The sequence below is a fragment of the Octopus sinensis genome, unplaced genomic scaffold, assembly GCF_006345805.1.
Source record: "Octopus sinensis unplaced genomic scaffold, ASM634580v1 Contig18959, whole genome shotgun sequence".
In the NCBI taxonomy this organism is placed as follows: Eukaryota; Metazoa; Mollusca; class Cephalopoda; order Octopoda; family Octopodidae; genus Octopus; species Octopus sinensis.
Genome location: NW_021836134.1, coordinates 252,022 through 273,539, shown reverse-complemented (window position 1 = coordinate 273,539; position 21,518 = coordinate 252,022). Strand labels below are relative to the sequence as shown.

Sequence of the window (21,518 nt, the reverse complement as noted above, 5' to 3'; positions counted from 1 at the left end):
TCTTATAGATCTCAGAAGATATTCAGAAATAAATCGATCAAACTCGTGGGTAAACTTAAATAATTATTTATATGAAGGTTCTTGTGGTCATTGATTCGTTTACTAAGTATGCTGTTGTAGAATTAGCAAAGAATAAAAGTGCATTGGAAATTTCATCTCTACTTGAGAATATTTTTTACGTTATTGGAGAACCCGTCATTCTCCAAACTGATAACGGAAGGGAGTTTCGCAATTCTGAAATGGATAAGCTGTGTGAATTTTTTAAAATAAAGCATATCTGTGGAAGACCTAGAGCACCTTGGGTACAAGGACAAGTTGAAAGGTTTATTTTAAAGCTATAATAAAAAGGTTCAACCAATCAATTAAACGGTGGATATCCTCAACAAGTGCTTCAGCTGGAAGTTTTGGAGTTTACTTCAACATTATAAGGAAGATCGTATATGATTACAATCGAACAAACATGACACGACCAAGAATATTCCTTTTCGAAGTTTTATGGGAATTAAAAAAAGACCAGACGAAAATGAAATAAATGCATTAATGGCATTCGATGGAACTGACCCAGAAGAAGAAATAAATTACGAAAAAAATGAATGCTCGGAAGATGACCAGCAGAATATGAAGATTCTGGAAAATCTTCAAAAAGCAGGCGAGAAAATGAAGAAAAAAAGAAAATGGCGATATGATGAGGAAAATATAAACGTGGGAGATAAAGTGATTATTAGACATGATTATGATGGAAATGTTTCAAACAGAAAGTATCCTTTGTATGATGAAATACAAACAAATATGTATACAGTGATTAATCAAGAATTTCATAATTATGATCTAGAAGATATGGAAAAAAATGTAATCAAAAATGTTAATATCTCGAGACTTTCTAAAATTTTAAAATAAATAGTTGAAACTTTTAATGTTTTGCATTGTGTCGTATACGGGGTTTTTTAATTAAGTTTTAATAAAACTGTTATTTAGAGTTCCTCTTAACACTAGAAATTGTAATCAGAAAGTATTAAAGATCGTATTAATCATAAAATCCGAGTCAAATACACTGCGGCCGCAGGCCGCATAGGGAACAGTATCAAATTGACTTCCAACAATTAGGGTTTGGTTAAGATTGTCTTTCGAAATTGACTTTTTACGTTAGAATATTCATATCTCAAATTTTAAAAGTTTATTATTACTATTTTAAAATGAAAAATTGATTATTTTAAAATGGAAACCCTCTAAATATAATAAACAATATAATAATTAATCAATAATTTTCAAAAATGAGGTTAGGTTTGTTATGTTGTCAATCTTAGTTTTCCAGAAGTCATTAAAACCATCAAAAATAGGTTTAAAATTGGACTTAGAAAAAAGTAAGATACTTTTCATATGGACGTAATTGATATTAATGAGATTTTGATGCGGTCCATTAATATGCCGGGTCCATTAATGAGCCGGTGACATATAATACTTCAATTTCAACCCAGTGAGTGATTAATAATAAAATATTTCCAATTAATCAAAATCATTCCCCTCCCACTACTTTTTGTTCAATTTCCAAATGAGAGTAGCATGTATTGAATACTCAAGTAATCGATGTCTCTTCTCAATAGACAACCTTTATAATATTTTATACGTTCTAAGAAGAATCCTTTTCAACAAATCATCTCTTCGCAGCTTTCATCGCTGAGCTCGCATGAAATATTTATACCCTCGACCTTTCTTTTTTAATTTTATTTAAAACGTTCTATGATCCAGTATATAGGAGACTAAAGTGAAGAATCAGTTTAGAAGAACTCGGATATTTCAGATTTTTGCTATCAGACTCCGAATGCAACTACTAAACACTTGGCTTTGCTATACATAAATGTCTTGATGGGGGAATTCACACAGTTTTGAGGGTTAATGACAGAACAGCAGTACTCCAGATTAAGAGTGGAATGACTGATAAATCCTTTATATCCACAATTAATGTCTACACGCCCACAATGGAGAGGGTTTCTACAAATCCAATTTATTATAAAAAATAAAATTAAAGAAGGTCGATGTTGTTTTTTGTTGCAATTTTTAAATTTGAGGGTCAGTTATCGACAAACATACTCTGATTTTATCCTCAATATTCAGTCTTGCTCGATGAGTATTTTTATATTGAGAAGCGTAAAAATATGTTTTCAGCAAAATATGGTACAAATTCAATGCATTTTCGCTTACGGAAGATAAAAATAACACATTTTTCATCAAAATCTTGACAAAGGAGGTTTTTCATACAAATCTCTAGCATTCGAAATATTGACCATATCAATAAGTGCCTTTTAAATATTTCCATCAACTAAACGTGGAACAACATCAAACGGTGCACAAATTTATTTCAAATCAATATTGCCAAATTTTGGAAAATATTTATTTACTTCTTTTTGAAGATATGTTAAATGTGCATAAATAAAATCGATTATTCTTTCGGTTTCAAATTCATTTATTTTAACAGATTTAATTAAAGTTTCCCCTTTGCCGTGTTTTTCTTTTGGTTAAATTATTATTATTCAAAATAAAACTTTAAATAAAGGTTCAAAAGATTTTTTGCGAACACCAGGTTGAGAACCACTGGTATAAACCAAAAAGAGCAAGGGATCGATAAAAAATCTAAGATTTGTGATATTACTGAAATGATTAAGGAAACTACTTTTTCTAATAACCATTAGTTAAATGTCTTTTGATGTTTATGAATTTTTGTCACCGGTATAGAGTGGGTTCAGAAAAGGAAACTCGACTGCATATGCTGTTTGGTCCCACGGGTCAATATGTGCATGAGTCGACAATATAGGATGATTCTATAATTTTAAGAGTAGACATGTTCAGTACGTTTGACACTGTCAACTTAAAAACATTGTTGAACATTTCTGAGAGTTTTTGTGATGAGGAAAACACAAGACTTGCCGTTTTCTATTATCGAACATTGAGTACAAATTAGAAACACAACATCAAAGCATTTTTGGACAACATTTGGAATACCTTAAGAAGGTCCTCTATCGCCGGTTCTATTTGTCTATGCCTAGAAGCGGCATTAAGAGTTTTAGAACAAAATCTGAAGAATGCATGCCGATGCAGATGACATAGATTTAGTGCCAGAAAATGATCTGTAACTTTGATTTGATTTAAAGAAAATCCCTAGATCAGGGGTGCGCAAGTGCGGCCGTGAGTCGATGAATGTGCGGCCGTGGGCACAATTAGGTCATCGAGCAACTAATCTTAAATATAATGCTCATAGTGTTAATTAATCAAGAAAAACCCTAAATAATTCATTATTTTAAATTTTTCCCAATAATAAATTAATAGTTAATCAGAAACTAAGCAGATCTCACTCCAGCTCGCTGATATCCACTCTCCTTCTCTTGGAAGAAGAGTCTACTTCCAGCTGCCTCTTACTCCCCACTACCACATCTGATTCAACCATTGCATCTTCTTTAGCATTCATTGGGTCGTCTTCATTTTTGCATGCCATCTCCACATACCGGTTGGAAGCAGAAGCGTATTCTTCACCAGATACCTTCATTCCGTGCTTGTGTTCGATCATCATACTCTCGAGCGTTCTTTTCAGTACAACGGATTGGATGTATGTCCTCGTTCCTGCTTCAATAGATAGTTTCTTCATATAATTTTTGAAGCATTTCGAGACAACTCCATCCCATGTCATAACCACAGGAATTATTTTTACTTGACAGCTATACAGAAGCGAAAGCTCACTTGCCAATAGGTCATACTTGTGACACTTTTCAACCTCCACTTGCTTGAGGCGATCCTGTGAAGTAATACCCACTTCAATTAGATTTATTTCGTTTCTGACTTTGTCGTGGACAAAGATATCTGGCTTGTTATATTCTACTTTTGTTTCGGTGAGGATTGTAGAATCAACCCTGATTTCAACTTTTCCCGTCGACAGTGTTGACTGAACAGAATGTCCCTTCAATCGTCTTGCTTTTTTGAGTCCATACATTCGGCACAAGTTAAGGTGAATACACTTCACAACTTCGTTGTGTCTCCGGAGATAATCACTGTTGAGCATTTTACCACACTGAGTAGCCATGTGGTCAACAGTTTTCTTGCTTTTCTTACAATGATTGCATAATGAGTCAGCGGATGCAAAGAACAAGTTTCGATCTTGCAAAAGACAATACAATGCTTCGCTTCGTGGCCCATTATTTCCATTAGATAGCCATTCTGAGGATGCAGGTAAATCAACATTAGTTCATCCACACATTTGAAAAGCACAGAATGTAGTGCTTTAGAACTAATTTTCTTTTGTAAATATTGTATCTGACTGGACTTTAGAGACTCCATAGTAATACTCTTCTTATCAATAATTGCATATTTGGAGGATAGAAATCCTGCGATCATAGCCAAATGCCATTTATTCATTTTAATTACACGCAGAATCCCCGCCCTCCGTAAGCATATAGTTGACATATTTTCCAGACTCGTAAGGAACTGAAAGAGCATTAGTTCACTTTTGAAAGTAACTGATGAAAGCCCTCTTCCAAGAGCCTTCCGGTTTAAATACAGTCTCTCTTTATTTGCAGGTTTGAGATGTAATCTGAGCGACGTAAGCAATTGGCGTATTTGTCTGTCAATATCATCAAATTCAGAAGGTTCAATATTGATTAGCCCAATATAATAATTATATAGTGACAATGCATATTCATTTATAGCACGAAACAGATTCACAGAGTTGAGTTTTGTTTTCGATAGCATAGTTATCCTCTTCTTAACATTCTCCAAGATAGAGTCCATAACTCTATTCTTAAGAACATTGCTTCCACCATCTTCAAGTACACCCAAATACCGATATCCATTGATTCCGTCAATAGTCTTACAACATGGTAATGATTCCAAATTAGACGCTGATTTTTCTGAATTCATCTCCAAACCAACAATTTTAAAAAATCCGTTAACAGCTTCCATCATTTTGAGTAAAGTGTCTTGTTTGAGAGCAAATATTTTTAGATCGTCAATAAATAGCAAATGATTAGTAGAATATGTTAACATATTGGGATCTTCCTGGTTAATTTCAAGTTTTGGAAACACGGAATTAAGGATCCTGCTTAGAGGATCTAATACCATAACAAATAGTAAAGGAGACAATGAGTCTCCCTGTAAAATTCCTCGGTTTAACTTCACTGATCCAATTCTTCTACCTTCCATATGCAGCTTTACTGCCCACTTCTTAACTACGCTCTTCACAAAGTTCACGATCCAAAGCGGGATTCCAGAACAATCCAAAACGTGAAACAAAAAATCATGATCAACTGAGTCATATGCTTTCTTCACATCGACCCAAGCAGAATAAAGGCCATTCCCGTACTCCTTGTTCAAACATTGGTTAATGAGAGCTTGCTCCTTGGCGCCTTGACAATACTTCCTCGTTCCAAGTTGGTTGTCTGAAATTAGGCCAAATGCCTCGACAAAATCAGCCAGTTTTACATTAACACATTTGGTGACAAGTTTATACAATGTCGGCATACACGTTATAGGACGTAATCCTTCGGGGTCTCACAATCATCTTTTTTAGGAATCAAATATGTTATTCCAGTGTAAAACCAACTTTCAGGCATGTACTCTCCATTAATTATTCGGGTTATCTCGTGACACAGAAATCCATGTAATGACTCCATCTTCTTAATGAAAAAGTTATATATCCCATCACATCCACATGCCTTCCAGTCAGGAAGATACTTAATAACATTTCCAAAAAACTCTTCCGTAAACTCTGGAAGCATATGTTCAGCACAAGTAGTTCGTTTTCCAACAACGTCATAAGATTGAGGCCTCCCATTTCTCTCGCTCCAGACTTTTTGCCAAAAAGAGACACATTCTTCATCATCAAATCCATACAGCGTCACTTCCTCTTTCTTTGTTAAGTCTCGATAGAATTTTTTTCGATTTAATTCAAAGCACTGATTATCCTTACAAAATTGCTTCCTTGAATTATGAACTTCTATTTTCTTATTGTTAATCCTAATCAGGTCTTGCAATAATATCTGAATCCTCGACAGCTCACCTTTCTTAGTTTTCTTATACCCATAGCGACAGAGAACATCCATTACCTTTTGCTTTTCAGATGGAGGTAGTGTTTGATTGGAATGGGAATTAACAATTTCCAATTCTGCAGATAATTTTGAAATTTTCTTTTCAATATTTTCTACCCATGTGCTCTGTGCTTTGTCTCTCATGGTTAGAGATAAATACGCACATTGAGCAGCATATAGAATATCAGAAATGCTATTGATATCATTAGGATGATTATCTTTCGTAATATAATATATCGCCGAATTCAATCCTGTCAATATATCAGTTTTCAAATATTTATTTTGAATTTTTGGAGTTGGTTTACGTGAATCCCTTGGAATCGATTCAATATTCTTAATTTGTATATTCAAACTCTTCTAGACACTTTCTAAAAGTGGAAATTTCTGAGCTCTCAAGAAATTGCTTCTGATGGCAATTGCTTCCATAATTATTATCCACTCTCATTGGTTTAACCATTCCTTTGAGTTGACTGAGACTTGCACTCTTCAAGAATTTTGAATTAAACTTCTCACGGATAAGGTTCCATCCACCTCTTGGTATCCTCCCAATTCTTTGCTTCGTGGCATAAACAATCTGAGACACCCACTCAGCTTCAGAAACACAAATAGCATCATCGATAATGGCCGAAAGGGAATGCAAGTTAGTTGGGATAGTAGGATTCCCAGCAATTGGATTGTCATGAATACTAGTCCTTGTGCTGTTATCCAGCCCCAGAGACGACACTCCTGCACTTGTTATGTTATTTTTATCCTTTTTCGCAGGAAGGCCCCTAGGATTCGATTTCCTCATATCATTAGGAACGGACATGCACAACACCACAACAACTTTAGGAGAGAATATAAACCCTAAATAATAATTAAAAATATTCATATTATATAGAATTCTATTTTTATATAATGGTTAACCTTTATTAAAAGTAATTATCATAAACGGCCTAATTTATTTTCATTATGTAGCGCTGTTGTCTTTATTTGGTTTACCTTTATTTATATATTTAATTGAATTCAAAGGAATATTTCGGGATGTAGTTTCTTTTAATGGTTAAATTATTTGAAATTTTATCATTTTTGTGATATTTTCCGATTTTATTTCTTTAATCGTTTTTTTACTTATTTTGAATTTTTTAAAACACAATTTTTTTCTTTTTCATTTCACCAACAAGCACTTTATTCACAAATGAAAAAATTTGAAGATACACTTAATGAAGTAAAACAAATTATTATATATATCCGAAACAATGAATTGAGATATAGACAGTTTCGTACAATTCTTTCCGGTAGTGAAATATCTGCTGAAGACATTTTATACCATGCACAAGTTCGATGGCTATCACAAGGTGAAACAGCATGTCGTGTGCTTGATTTATGAAAAGAAATATCAGACTTTTACTCATTACACCAAATACATTTAATACTATATTCGATTATATTTCGAAACAATTTGAAGAGCGATTTAACGAATTTAAAAAAATTAAACTCAAACTTCAATTAACTGCAGCACCACATACTGTTTCGATTGAGAATGCTCCATTGGAATTTAAAATTGAATTACATTGGAATTTCAAATTGGATGCGCCATTCGGAAGCACATATTTATGTGAGTCTACATTTTCCAAAATGAAATATTTAAAAAGTCAATATAGATCTCGGATAACGGATGCAAACTTAGAGTCATGTTTGCGCATAATGATATCTACCCTACCAGTGGATTTCAATAAGCTCGCAAAAAATACCAAAGATCCTGGCCGTCATTAGAATAACTTGTATAATACATTTCTTTTAATTAACTTTCCTTCTTTCTTATTTTTTGTCCATGAAATAATTATTTATTTTAATAATATGATGTCCCTGATGAACGAGAGCATTTCCTGTCCAAGAACTCATTCAGTCTCGATGACAATGGGCAACTTATGCGGTCACTTTTAATAATTAAAAAAAATTACTATATTAATATCGAAAAAATAATGCAGAAAATGTGCGGCCGTGGAAGAGAAGGAAAAATAAATGCTATGCGGCCGCAAACCCAAAAAGCTTGCGCACCCCTGCCCTAAATAATTTAAGAATTTGTCACTACAAATTAATCAGGGAAAGACTGAACACATAAGACTCATAAGGGGATCAAAATATATCGATAAAAATTGGAGGAAAAAAAGTAAATTGGCTCACTTAGTGAATGTGAGGACATGATGTATAGAAGAGTTCGAGCCACTGCCATATATAAGAGGTCACTACCAAATACTTTTATGTTCAATTGCAAAGATTCTTGAAAAACTAATTTTCGATTTGATCATCCCTATTCTCCCCTTATATACGTCAACACGGCTTCGGGAGTAATTTCTCTACCTCGATACATCTTACCACACTAACCCAGTTTATAATGGAAGGTTTTGCAACTAGACCTCATCATAAATCAATTGTATGACTCAAAAAATATTTGGCCTATCCATAGACTCGAACATAAAACTTTGGCCTTCGAATTTCCTCAGCGGAAGGAGAGGCCGTGTATGCCTGAATGGAATCAAATCCATCTCAAGATTGCTTCTAAATGGGGTTTTCCAGAGCTCCCCCTTTCTCCTGCTCTATTCAATTTATACCTATCCGACATTCCTAACTCTAAAATTAAAGACTCAGTCATTCTCGCCTACTCCGACGACCTACTCATTGGATCACGTGATCAAGACCTCTCGAAAGCTTCCAAAAGAGCACAAGATATCTTATTACAAATTCGAACTTGGCTAATCAAAACAGGATGAACATCTCCCCCGAAAAATCGTCTACTACCCTATTTACCTTGGACAAGAGACTCGGAACCCGTATTGTTGATCTTTTTCTGGAGAACGAAAAGATCCCATTCTCGAAGAACCCTAAAATTCTGAGGGTCACTTTTGACATCCACATGTGTTTTACTTTTTTTTATTAAAAAATTTTAAATGATTTAAAGAAAACAGATTAAGTTAGGAATGTACAGAGGGGGAATTCTGGGGGGGAAGGCCATCGGATCCAGTTAGAGAAAGATTGGACTAATCAAATCGATATTTGGCAGACTAAAGAAACTGTTCCCGGCCTTCGGCACTCTCTACAAACAATTCATCGAACCGACAATTGGCTATGCCTGCGCTCCATGGGGTACTAATATCTCATGGTCTAACCGCCTTAAAATTGAGACTAATATGCCAAGCCGCGGCTAGCATAAGGCAAATTTCCAATTTGAACAACATTATTTCAAGTCCGCTTGACCACCTTATTAAGAAAGATGGAAAGGGCTTCTTAGCCATTTAACAGGACCACCTGCCAAAAGACCAAGACCTTAGCAACCAGAAGCACATTACCCTGATTCAATTCCTCACAAAAACTGCTCCCCGCCCGTCCCGCACTTGCGTTGGGTCCAGAGTCCAACATCGGGAAAAGCTGAGAAAGATCTTGAGAATTGTTGAAATCACTTAATTACTTACCATAATTAACTGTTGGTGATTCTTGGGTTAACTAAAAAAAGAACATGCAGCAGATATTGAGTAGACGAAAACTAATAAAATCAAATCTAAGAATATGATTATACAACCCATATAAAACCGGTGCCATGTACAATTCGGATACATGGGGGCACAGACCTGGAGGTCAAGAAAATGGATATATTTTATCGCAAACAAATGCGCAATTAAATGGGCCTAGGTTGGTCCAAGAAGATTTCAAACAAGAAATTATACTCTATGGCAGAATCGAGGCCAATAAGCATCGACATTATTGAATCAATGTAGAGACTGTTCGGGCACGTGCTCAGAATGGGTCACCTTAATGGGATTAGGAGAAATCTTAAATCTGCATAAGACCTATAAGATCTAAGGACAAATGCGCAAAGCAGAGGGCGATGGAGACGCCTAGTTAAGCAGACTTTGGAACGTGTGGCACAAACGGAACCTCAGTTAATATAACGTTCTTTGGTTCTGTAAAAGTGTTTTTTAATAATAATAAAATAAATCGAGAAAATATTGTGCCGAACAAAGAGAATTGAAATGACTACATACTACGTGGAAGGTTGGTGGTAATTGAAAATTGCAATCGTCTTCATGGAAGTGTGGATTTTCTCATTCCGGCATGAGAAAGGGATTGTCGAATAATAATGATTTTTCGATTGAAGACGGACGTGCGAACTATTATTCACGTCTAAAAACACTTCGGAGCTCTAGAACTACTTTCCAGGGAACATGGTTTAAATGGCCATCCCAAAAGAAACTGTTTTTGGAACCTGTGTCAAAGGGCATGTCGAGTGCGAGTTTGGCTGAAGTGTTTTCCAAGTACACTCCAAAAGATGTGCACATTATCAAGGACGGATGGACTGGAAAGTTCCTCTAGCACAAATACATTTAATTATTGTCCTCAGTGACAGTTCTTCAACAATGTGGATGGAATCTATACATTCCAAAGCTCAATTTGGGGAAACAAGTTACGACTTGCCTGGACAATCGATTCCAGCCTCTGAAGTTTCGATTTTAAGTGTTGGTCAGTGAAAACAACGAGTTGACCTGCGAGGGCTATGTGGTTGGCTCACTTCAAGAAACTGATGCTTATTTGATTTTACTAATGGTCTAATAACTCATTTTCATGTTTTTATTTCCTTATTATTTCATATTGTTTGTTAGGTTGAGATTTTTGCTGTTTGATGTAATTCAAGAAAACCACCAATTTATTAAACAAAATTTATGAAATGATTAGCAAGAATATTCTGTCATGGGCATTGTAATAAGACTGAGAAGCATTTACTTGGTCTATATTTGCGGACATTTATGGCTCAATAGACTTGGTTCCCTGGGGTACCAGGGGTAATCTGACTGAGTTTTACTGAGATGGATCTGTCAATGTGTTTGAGGAAGAGTGTGGACAATATTTTCTTGCTAATGAAGTATAACAGTAGTAAAGTCAGGATATAGAGTGACCCCACGACGGAGGTTTATTCCAGTGGCAACGAGCGTTCGTGATTTGTTCTCATTTAGTAACATTATTTTCAGTAATAAAACATGAATCCGTGGAGACGGTTTCTATGGACAGGACAGTGAGGGGATTTACGTAATCATCATCAAAGGGGAAACCCACCACGTTGACTTGAGGGAATCCTCAAAGAACGATACTCTGTCTGTTCTGTTGTTTAGAAGATTTGACGCTAATGATTATAAGAGATTGACTTAATTAATCCCTTTTGGTTAACTGGATGGATTGTTAATTTACTGATCCTTATTTGTATCTTTTCTTATACTTTAGTTGTTCTACTGGTGTAATAATTGCAGTAAGGAAACTTTTGATTGTCTATTTCAGTAATCTAATCAATGAGATTATATCGACGCCAAAATAATATTAAAATGAAAAAAAGTGTCGGAATATTGGAATGAGGTCTGGCAAAGCTGGGGAATGCAGGAATCGGAAGAAACTTCGTTACCAGTATTTGTCCAATATGACCACCAAATTCGAGGCACGAATGAAGGACGTCTCTTCCGATATTAATTTTGTAATATTTAAATTTCATGTTTTGGTGGTCCAATTTATCGAACAGAATTCTAATGTTTCACGAGATAAAATTATCACTCTTTTGGATGTTTTGCAAAAATATGAAATATCATAATTCTATACACTAATTTTTTTTCACTACTCATTTTCACTCCCTTCATACATTAGGGTACCATATCCCTCTATTGCTGACTAACCTTGTAAATAGCATAGCAATTGCCTCCTTGATACTCTCAATAACCTGTTCCAATAATGTTGATTTTAAAATAGTTGATTAATACGTCATTAAAGTATTGTTGAAACGAAATATGATTTCAATCAGAATAATAGTACTCTTTAATACGCATATTTCACTAAATTTTATTAAGAAAAGACTTTAGAGCGTAATTTAGTCAGAAAATCAGCAAATTTGACAGAGACAGCCACAAGCGTCAGTAGAGTGTCCTCAGACAAACAAAATCATTAAATCTCTTATTTGCATCTTGTAAATCGACTTATTGCAAACCATAAAAAACGATTCAGTTTCTCTTTAAAGTCCTCCAACTCGCACCTTAAATCGAGAGAAAGGTCAAAGACAAACACCATACCACGACACCGTTCAATTTGTCTCAAAAAATCAAATCCAAGACCTCTATCAACTAAGGAGTCCTTCACAAATGCGGAAGGTAATTTGACGGTAATCCTCAAACTCAAATACTCCGACCTGAAGTATCAGAGTCGTGAACGGAATGGAGAAGACACGTGACTTTTCTCGGGAAATTGGGTTTAAAAAACTAGATTTTCCCGCGTTTGGGAAGCCAATCTTACTCAAATCAATAAAGATGACAAACCAAACTAACATCTGCCATAAACTTAAGTTCAAGCTCGAAATCAAAAAGCTTCGCGGACCCCTCCATATACCGCCAAATTCGGAATCCTGGTCACTGAAGAACGAATAGCGCGGTTCCCGTTCCCGCCACCTTTTCCATGGGCGGCAATAAAAAGTGGTCTTCTCGATTTAATTCCGTCAAAATTTTTCCACACTGCCAAACGATAGTGTTTTGGGGGATCTTTTGAACAATACAAAAAAATGGTACTGAGATTATCAAATGTTTCCCGCTGCCGCCAAAACAATTGCTAATTCCGCCGTCGACCCCATTTTCGACAGCATATAATCGAAGGATGCGATTAAAGGACTCAATATAGAACATGGCACCTTCAAGGATCACATGATGAGAATTTCCGGAGAATGACTTGAAGACTAGACCCCCATTGCCTTCATTGCCAGCCTTGACTGATATTTGTTTGTAGTCAATGACTGGAAGGGACCCCAAAGAATTGTCTATGTGAGTTATTTACTTTCTTATAACCAGACTTCAGAGGACGGAGAGGGCGGAATTCAGTGCATAAATAGCGTGTAACAAAACGAAAAGTATATTTGTAATTAAATACTGCGGTTGTCTTTAGGGCAAAATTTCATCTAAAATTTATCTTGAAAAAGACTGAAGAATGAACAAATACTCATCGAACAAATAGAGTACATAGAAAACGTCTCCAAGATGGAAGAACATGTGCGAGAACTTTTTCCACCTCGGATATGTAAGAATGTCCCATCAGGCTGTATCCTCACTCAGTTTATGGAACTGCAATGCATTATGGGATTTGGTCGGAAGACGTAGGCGAACATTCCGAATGAGCCTGCTGAATCCAATGAGCCGTTGGATTTTGACAATAAGGAATCTCTTTTGATTTTCTTGTTTGAGCAATAGAAGGCCAAAAATATTTTACTCAAGATCCCGAGATCTGTTCGGATTTCTGCAGCTAGACGTCTGGCTTCCGTTACTAAGAAAACTCGGACTCGATATAAATATAAAGAAATCGAAGCTAATAAATATCACATAGTCGGAGAGTGATTTTATAAACGTGGTCAAGTCTTTCAATTTGATATTACTCGGGATTACTGTCTTACCTCGGGAGAGGGCATACTTTCTTGGGTGCCCACTTGGCGAAAAGGAATAGTGAGCAATTTACTAGAAAAAAAAGGAACTTTTTATAGTTATAAGAAAACTCTCCTTATTCAATGTTCATACTGCATTCTTTTTTTGAAAAATAGAATTGGCTTGCATAAACTCCAATACGCTCGAACATCGGGACATCCTACAGTCACTGGATAGGACTTTGAGAAATTTAGAAATTGTAATCAACCAGTCAATATGAAGGAAACTCGTTAAAAAATACTAAAAAACTTATTTGATTGCTTGGTTTGCTTAAACTGGGTGTACATTCAAATATTTTGAATTATTAAAAATCTGGAAAGCTTAAAGACATGAAAATATTTCCCACTTTGCTAACAAATTTACAAAAAATAATAATCGACGAAAAGAAGACAAAATTATATAATCAATAAAAAAATGAAGATTTACCGGAAAGGACATTTCAAATGATCGACAAAAAACATTAAGGGTAAATCCCACTTTATTTTTATAAACCAAATCCAAATTTCAGCTCGTTTGAGAATATGATTTACTTTTTTTGACATTAGATGTCCAGGAATGCATGTCCTTATCCAAAAATGTAATTTGCAAAAAAATTTTAATTATTAAAACTCTAGACTATCTACTGAATCCGAATACTAGTTAATATATGATTTTCAGTTATAGAATATGTCGATTCATTAAAAAATCACCATGGTTATTTACAGAAATGATTTAAAACTTGTCTGATCCGAGTTATTTTTAATATTTCATTATGTAATACTTGTTCACTACCACATTTCTGTTCAATAGAGTTTAGACTTTTGCATTTGGATCGACGTTTGTATATTTGATTTAAAAGTTTAGGTGTAATACTCACTACGATAAGAGTTTTTTTTAATGTCAACATTTTTCAAGTAAGAGTTTTTATTGACTGATTTATATTTCTTAAAATATTCAGAATTGTTTTCATTGTACAAGATTTCGTATCGTGAAAATAATTGAGAGAAAGATCGCGTTATGATTAATTGTTTTGATTTTTTAATTAGTTTAAAAATAAAAATTTCGATCGAATTTGAATATGAGTAAAAAGCAGGTGAAAAAAAATTACACAAATCCTGATTACTTTCACTTTCACCAATCATCAAATTTTGAATTTTTTTACGAAGGCATAAACAATGAATATACTACATATTATCCAGACGATCCAAATTTCAGTCACATGCCATTTAATATGTATACGGATCAAAATTTGGCGGAATATACTACTACTGATTTTTATTTTCCAGAAAATGATTCTAGTATTTCCGAAACAGTCCCAAATGTGCCCATGTATCCGTGGATGACAAAAAAATCAGGTATTTTAATTTAATTAAATTTTTCAAAGTAATAAAAAACAATTTTTTTAACGATTTACCAAGATCAAGGACTTGCTATTCGCATAAACAAATAGTAGAATTAGAAAAGGAATTTTGTCAGAAAAAATATTTAACAAAAGAAAGGAGAACAGATTTGGCGACTGAGCTCAATTTAACTGATCGCCAAATTAAAATTTGGTTTCAAAACAGAAGAATGAAATTTAAAAAAGCATCAAAAATTTACCCTAAAAACCTAAAATTTTAAAATTTTGATTTTATTTTAAAATCTTTGATATTTTGACTAATAAAATTATTATTTGATTTTGCACAGCATGTCAGAGTCAATTTCTCTTGTTTTGGTTTTTTATAGACATAAAAGGATTTTCCGAATAACATCAAAGCAACTGGAAATATAGAATTTCATTTATCTTGGTCTGTCACAGTCTACTATAATGATATCAATATTGTATTAATATAGTGGGACTCCCTGCTGCTAGCCATGGATTGGATTGTCTCTAATTAAAAAAAGTCGGGAATATTTGAAAATTTATAAGTTAAATACATTCAAATTGTATATAAAAATGTGTGAAATTATCCAAAAAATCTGACAGGTAGTTTTGGAAAAAAATAATTTGACTCGAAATAAAAATATTCAAAGAAGAGTTGGATTTGAGATTATTTCATGAATTATTAATCCAATATAAATAATTTCTGAAAAAGAAGGCAAAAACAAGGAATAAAGTAGTATTACAGTCAATTAAGTCATATTCTGGGAAAGATAAGATGAAAGAAGAAATGAAAGAAACAGCTTACTAACTTATTGGCGAGCAAAATCGGTTTATCAAGATATACTAAGCCTAAGTTATGAAGATTCACTTGCCAATCATATCGAGTTCTCTGGATTTTTAGATATTCGAAATCATCGCCGCTACTATTAGTTCTAACATGTTTATTTAGAAAGTGTTGTTCCAGTTTGGAAGATTTATATTCTGGTTGATAATATGCTCTCACATAAGAAACATTTGGACCTTTGCAGGTCAATTATAAATTCAACCAGTTAATAAAATATGGGAAAAATAGTTGTCGCAATACAGAATACCACATTTAACATCTTTAGTTTCACACCAAATCAAAGCACAAAATAGTCCGGGAAATGTCGTCGAATTTTTGTTACCTTGTTTTACATATTATAAAAAATAAGAGAAAAATAATTTTAAGGAAAAAGTCGTTTATTTATGTATAAATTTTTATTAAAATAGTAAAATAATTACATTTTAAACAGCGTCAGGTGACACTTCGGGAAGAATTGGAAATCAAAAAGAATCCAAGTCCAATGAAGAGGATTTGAATGTCTTTGATAACAAAAGCAAGTCTGAAATACATCCTAAGAATCCTTGGCCAAAACGCATATCAAACAAACATCTCTATCCAATTACAATGACATCCGTAATAGATGAGGCTTATTTGGTCACATCATAAGAATAGACAGGAAAACTCCCGCAAATCTCCAATTGAACACCACTACGCTCCTCATCCGGGAACAAACTTCGAATTACTCTAGCAACCCTCCTGCATCAATATTTAACTTTGATTGGAAAAGGGTTGAAATCAGCAGACGATCTTGGTCACCTGAGGGAACTATCGAGGAACAGATGGACTTGGAAGCGATTAACAAAACGCGTCCAGAAGAGGGTGGCAGATAACTCTACTAACGTTATTTTAGTTAGTTAGTTATCATACGGCTGTGGACCACCTTCATGTGGCGAAAGTCGGACGTTGTGTTTCTCACTGCGACTAAAAGACCCTCAATACTCTTCCCATTGGATCTTTTGGATGTCCTCGAAGTGGCGCTCAGCCTCTTCCATGAGTCACTTGCCCTCTCCGGTGATATTGAACCCAATCCGGTACCTTCGAACTGCCTCACTATTCTAACGTTATTATGCGGTGTGCTTATTAATAAAATTCTCGTTGATGATGTTCTCAACCGTTTCTTTTAAAAATAAAATGCATGGGGAATTATCCAACAGTGTTATTTCACTAGGTAGAGCATAATAAAAATTATTTTGAGAAGGATGTATAGCAAGCCAATATCAAGTATTCTAATCTAAGAAAGATAGATGTAGAGGCTATTGGTAGAAGTACCCATTTCAAGTACCTTTCACATTGAAAACAACTTATAGGACATAACAGTAATGATAAAGAAGCACATTAAAAAGAGAATGTACCTTTCAAAAACATTGTCTCTTGCGGTGTATATTTTTTGGTTGACAGCGTATGGCACCTGGCCTCTTGGAAAGTGGTTGCTAAAAGTAAACCAGGTATAGAACGGTCAATTGGCCAAAGAGCTATTATCCATGAGGTGGTCATACATACGTAACGTACCTCTCTTGCAATTATGTCTTATTCGTGTTCTTTACCGATTTCTCCTTTTTCTCTTTGATCTTTAAACTGCAGAGGACTCAGCAAAGCTTATAACTTGCTCGAGATTTATCCTAATACAACATCTCCGTCTGCTGTCTACATAAGACAAAAATTATGGTCTCGGGTTTGCAGTTCATGGGGACCTTATTAACTATGTGTCCAGAGTGTGGGCGGCATGCTTCAAATCAAAGTGAATAATAAAGGAAAATAAAAAATAGATGAAGATAGACCATCAGAAGGCGATATTGTACTTCTACGTACAGATAATGACACCAATCGGCAAAGATATCCGTTATACTAGGGAATTAAGAGTAGTATTCTTAGGAAGGAGAAAATGGTCTATGACAGAGTATTCACACAAATAAAACAATTAAAAAAATCTCTTGTCAAAAAAGAACCAGAAATACAAATTTCCGAAATTATAAAACATAAAGACGGGCTAAGAATATTTATTGCAATTTCCACATTTCAACCTCCGCTACACCTGTCCTCATCTCAAATTAAAATAGGAAAATATTTCTCAGAAATATCGCCTCCACCCTAAAAAATGGATAGCAAACTTCCTAACTGAACGGAGAGGAAGAATCTATACCAAAAGTAAAATGTCGAACTCTAAGTATTTCCAAATACAGTACCTCAAGGCTCACCTTTATTACCAGCTCTTTTCAACTTACCGAATCTCCCGATGCCAAAAGGTGATATGCGGATAATATTGTGGCTGCCTCTCGCATCCGGGAGGTCGCAACAGCAGCGGTAAAGCTGCAAAATTACCCTACGGCCTTGAATGCTGGTTACTAGTAAACCGATTATCAACAAGTCCAGGAAAGTCGATTACTACCCTCCTTACCTCAGCAAACAGACTCGGAAAAGCAAAAGTAAAGTTGTGTTTAAACGAAGTGGAAATACCATTTCAAAATCCCATATGTTATTCTCGTAGCAAACAAATGATGTAATCACAAGATGTATGAAGAAACTCATCATACTCAGAGATTTTTTTCAAAAATGCAGGCAGAGGACAAGCCTCGCCACTCGTCAAAGGGAAGAACGTCAGGAAAAAATGAGGACCCTCCTTAGAGAAGCTGAGATCACCGGATTAGTTATTTGTGTTTTTTAGACGGTGGTCTTAGTTGAATAATAATAATGCAGAAGTGGACAAAAACGAGAGCCAGAGAAACCTATTTCAACTTCGCTTATTATCAATTCTGAAAATGAGTGTGTATGGCTCGCCAAAAAGTACAGATCGAAGCCTAATCTCTAGGGGCTTCACAGAACGTCAGGAAAAAATGAGGACCCTCCTTAGAGAAGCTGAGATCACCGGATTAGTTATTTTGTGTTTTTTTAGACGGTGGTCTTAGTTGAATAATAATAATGCAGAAGTGGACAAAAACGAGAGCCAGAGGAAACCTATTTCAACTTCGCTTATTATCCATTCTGAAAACTGAGTGTGTATGGCTCGCCAAAAAAGTACAGATCGAAGCCTAATCTCTAGGGGCTCTCACAAACGGAAGGTGAAACAGAAGAGTTGCCCGATGGTTTTATTTTTTTGAGATTCAACCGAAGCATAAACGATAGATATCTTCAGCAAGTACTTCTCGTGAATATTTTGGCCGATATTTTACCATAATCAAAGATATTTCTGATTACAATAACACCATACATTCCACAACCGGAAAATTTCCGTTTTACTTGTTCATAATGGTAAAAATCTGAATCCAATAACAAAGTTGGAAATATAATCAAGAGATGTACAGTGCAATCGTAGATGCAAGTCAAGAAGCGTATTTAAAAATTTTTATCATTTTAATCAAAACGACAGCAAGAATATTAACAATATTGTGCTCCTAATTATTATTGATGAAGAAATTCAAATTATTATAGGATTTTCACTTTAAAATTAAATGCCATATATCCTTATCGACCATGAATTAATATTAAAGCTATTTCATAATCGACCTTGACAGTGTAATTAATAAAAATCATTCATTAATCTAAAAAAATCGATATTAAAGTGATACTTCAATGAACAGAAAAGCTATTTTCCTTAATTTTTACATTCAATTGAATTACTCTTTAAGTTAACAGCTATTGATCTTTTATAAACATTAATTTATGATAAAATTATTTTACTCGTCCCTGACCAGAAACCACATATTTTATCAATAGCCGTTGCGACATCCGAGGTCATCGGCACATAATCGATTTCTTTCTTCGTTCACTGGGACCAAGATTGCAAAACAAAACAAGGATCCCAACAAAATTCGTCATCTTTTCCAAAGAGTCTCGTTGGCGATCTTCCTAGGGAATTAGCAATATCGAGCAATGCTTGAGATGTAATTAGTTAAAAAACTCATAAACCCCTTAGCAAAGTTTCGTGTAAAACGAAAGAATATTCCCGGACTATCCACAATTTCAAAAAGCGTATGTGTCTTTCTACTACAAGTCTGTCCAAAAGTAAAATACGCGCCAGATTTTCCTTCGGCAAAATAGAGAGAAATTGACTGATAGTTTTTCTCTACAACTTGCAATTTTTTGAGAAAACGTGGTCAAATTGAAATTCGCGATTTCTGGGAAATTGTAAAAGTAGACTTTTTAACATAAAAATGTTAATTTGTTCTATTCAAAGTCGGCAAAACGAAACGGAGGTTTAAAAATGTTGGTCACTGTCCTTATGCAGACATCAGTGCTTCTTTGCTTTCGTTAGATTTTTATATTTCTGAGCACATTTTATTAACGAGATGTCGTCGTTCTCGGCATGTTTTAAAGCAACATGAGGTAATTTGGGAAAGAATTGAGAGTTCGTTTCTGGAATACTATTTGTTTGAATTACTGTGTCATTTTTGTTTTTCTCCTTGTTGGTTGTTTGTAAGATAATGACGCGGAGTACATTTTTTGGAGATTAATCAAAGGAGTCGTGAGATGGCACTGTAATCATGCTCTTTAGTATTTTGGAAATGGTTTCTGAAACAAATAAAAGATTGAAGACCACTGTAAGAAATGCTCGATGGAGATTACCTTGACATATCTTGACAATACGACATCGCATTTCCTAAGCACCGACTCTTTTTGAGGCAAACCACGTACAACCCTATCACTATCAGTACAAAATAACAGAAGAGTTAGTTAGTAGCCCCGAACTGGCCGACATGCAAAAAGCCGGCGGTTAGCGACGCACAGCCTGGACCGGTCGCTCTCGGAGATCCGAAGCGCTGCGCGTGGTAGCGAAATTACCGGTGATCCAGGACAAGAAAACAAGTAATGGACGGAGATCATATATAAGTTTAAACACGTAACAGAGCCTTCTGTCTGGTTTTTCCCCATGAAATCGTGTCCAAGACAGTGGTGATGTCCGTAGCGAAGTCTTGCGAGAGTCACACGTTCCTTTCTTGGCAGTAGTGATTCTGATTCATCAATTTCCGGGGGAGGTTCTTGGAATATTTGGTTCAGTGATAGTCTCCGGATGGTCGTCGTGGAGATAAAATCGTGTATTAGAGCCGATCTTTTTTTTCCGTTCCCTAAGGGGATTTTCAACAGGTAGCACGTATTTGCCTTTTGTTGGTAGATTTGCAAAGATTGGGTACCGTTGATAAGCAGCCGTGGAGTCATCCCAAAATTTCAGTCCACGGATTTCGAGATGGTCAGCGACAGGCAGCATTTTTGTTTCCCAATGGAGGTAATCGATAGGGGAAGATTTTAAACATTCCGTTATCGTTCTAAACCCAACATTCTGGACTCATTGTAAGTTCTCAAGGAATGTTAGCGAGACGTAACAGCAGGGGGAGGCATAATTCATTATTGTTCAAATGAATTGTTTGTATATCAACTTTAAGCTTTCCTTGGCTTGTCCAAAAAATAACCCGAGACTACACGTAGTGAATTCAGCTTGCGCCTGGCTTTAGTACATATCGTATTCACGTGGGTAGAGAAACTCCTAAGTGACATCTATCATAAGTGGCACCGAGAATTTTGGGTTTTATTGTTATGGGTAAACGACTTCCAAATACAAAAAATGAGGGTTCATGATTGAGTTCACGTTTGTTCGTCATGAAAAACGTTGCAGTCAATTTAGATGGTGAAATGGTTGTAAACCAAGCAGCAATGGAATCCAGATGAGATTGTAAGTGGTTTGTAGCCGTTGATAGATTGCTATCTCTTGATGCAATGATTATGTCGTTTGTTTATGAAAGTAGTAAGATGTTCTTGGTGAATGGTACGTCACTTAAATG

At 35.1% G+C, this 21,518-nt stretch overlaps 1 protein-coding gene across 1 annotated transcript; it reads right to left on the bottom strand.

Moving 5' to 3' along the window:
* Positions 1–802: 802 nt before the first annotated feature.
* LOC115231938 lies at positions 803–5,502 on the bottom strand. The gene is made up of 3 exons (XM_029801821.1): positions 4,305–5,502; positions 3,730–4,203; positions 803–828 (listed from the first exon to the last, which is right to left on the bottom strand). The coding sequence occupies exons 1-3, from the start codon at positions 5,500–5,502 to the stop codon at positions 803–805; spliced, it is 1,698 nt and encodes a 565-aa protein (XP_029657681.1).
* Positions 5,503–21,518: the final 16,016 nt, after the last annotated feature.

What these genes read in the sequence shown, in the direction of transcription:
- LOC115231938 (XM_029801821.1), bottom strand. Translation starts at nt 5,502, where the DNA reads ATGCCGACATTGTATAAACTTGTCACCAAATGTGTTAATGTAAAACTG. An exon ending in TATGGAGTCTCTAAAGTCCA is followed by an intron (nt 4,204 to 4,304) that starts GTCAGATACAAT and finishes CTGCATCCTCAG; the next exon opens with AATGGCTATCTAATGGAAAT. An exon ending in CAAGTATGACCTATTGGCAA is followed by an intron (nt 829 to 3,729) that starts GTGAGCTTTCGC and finishes CATATCTTCTAG; the next exon opens with ATCATAATTATGAAATTCTT.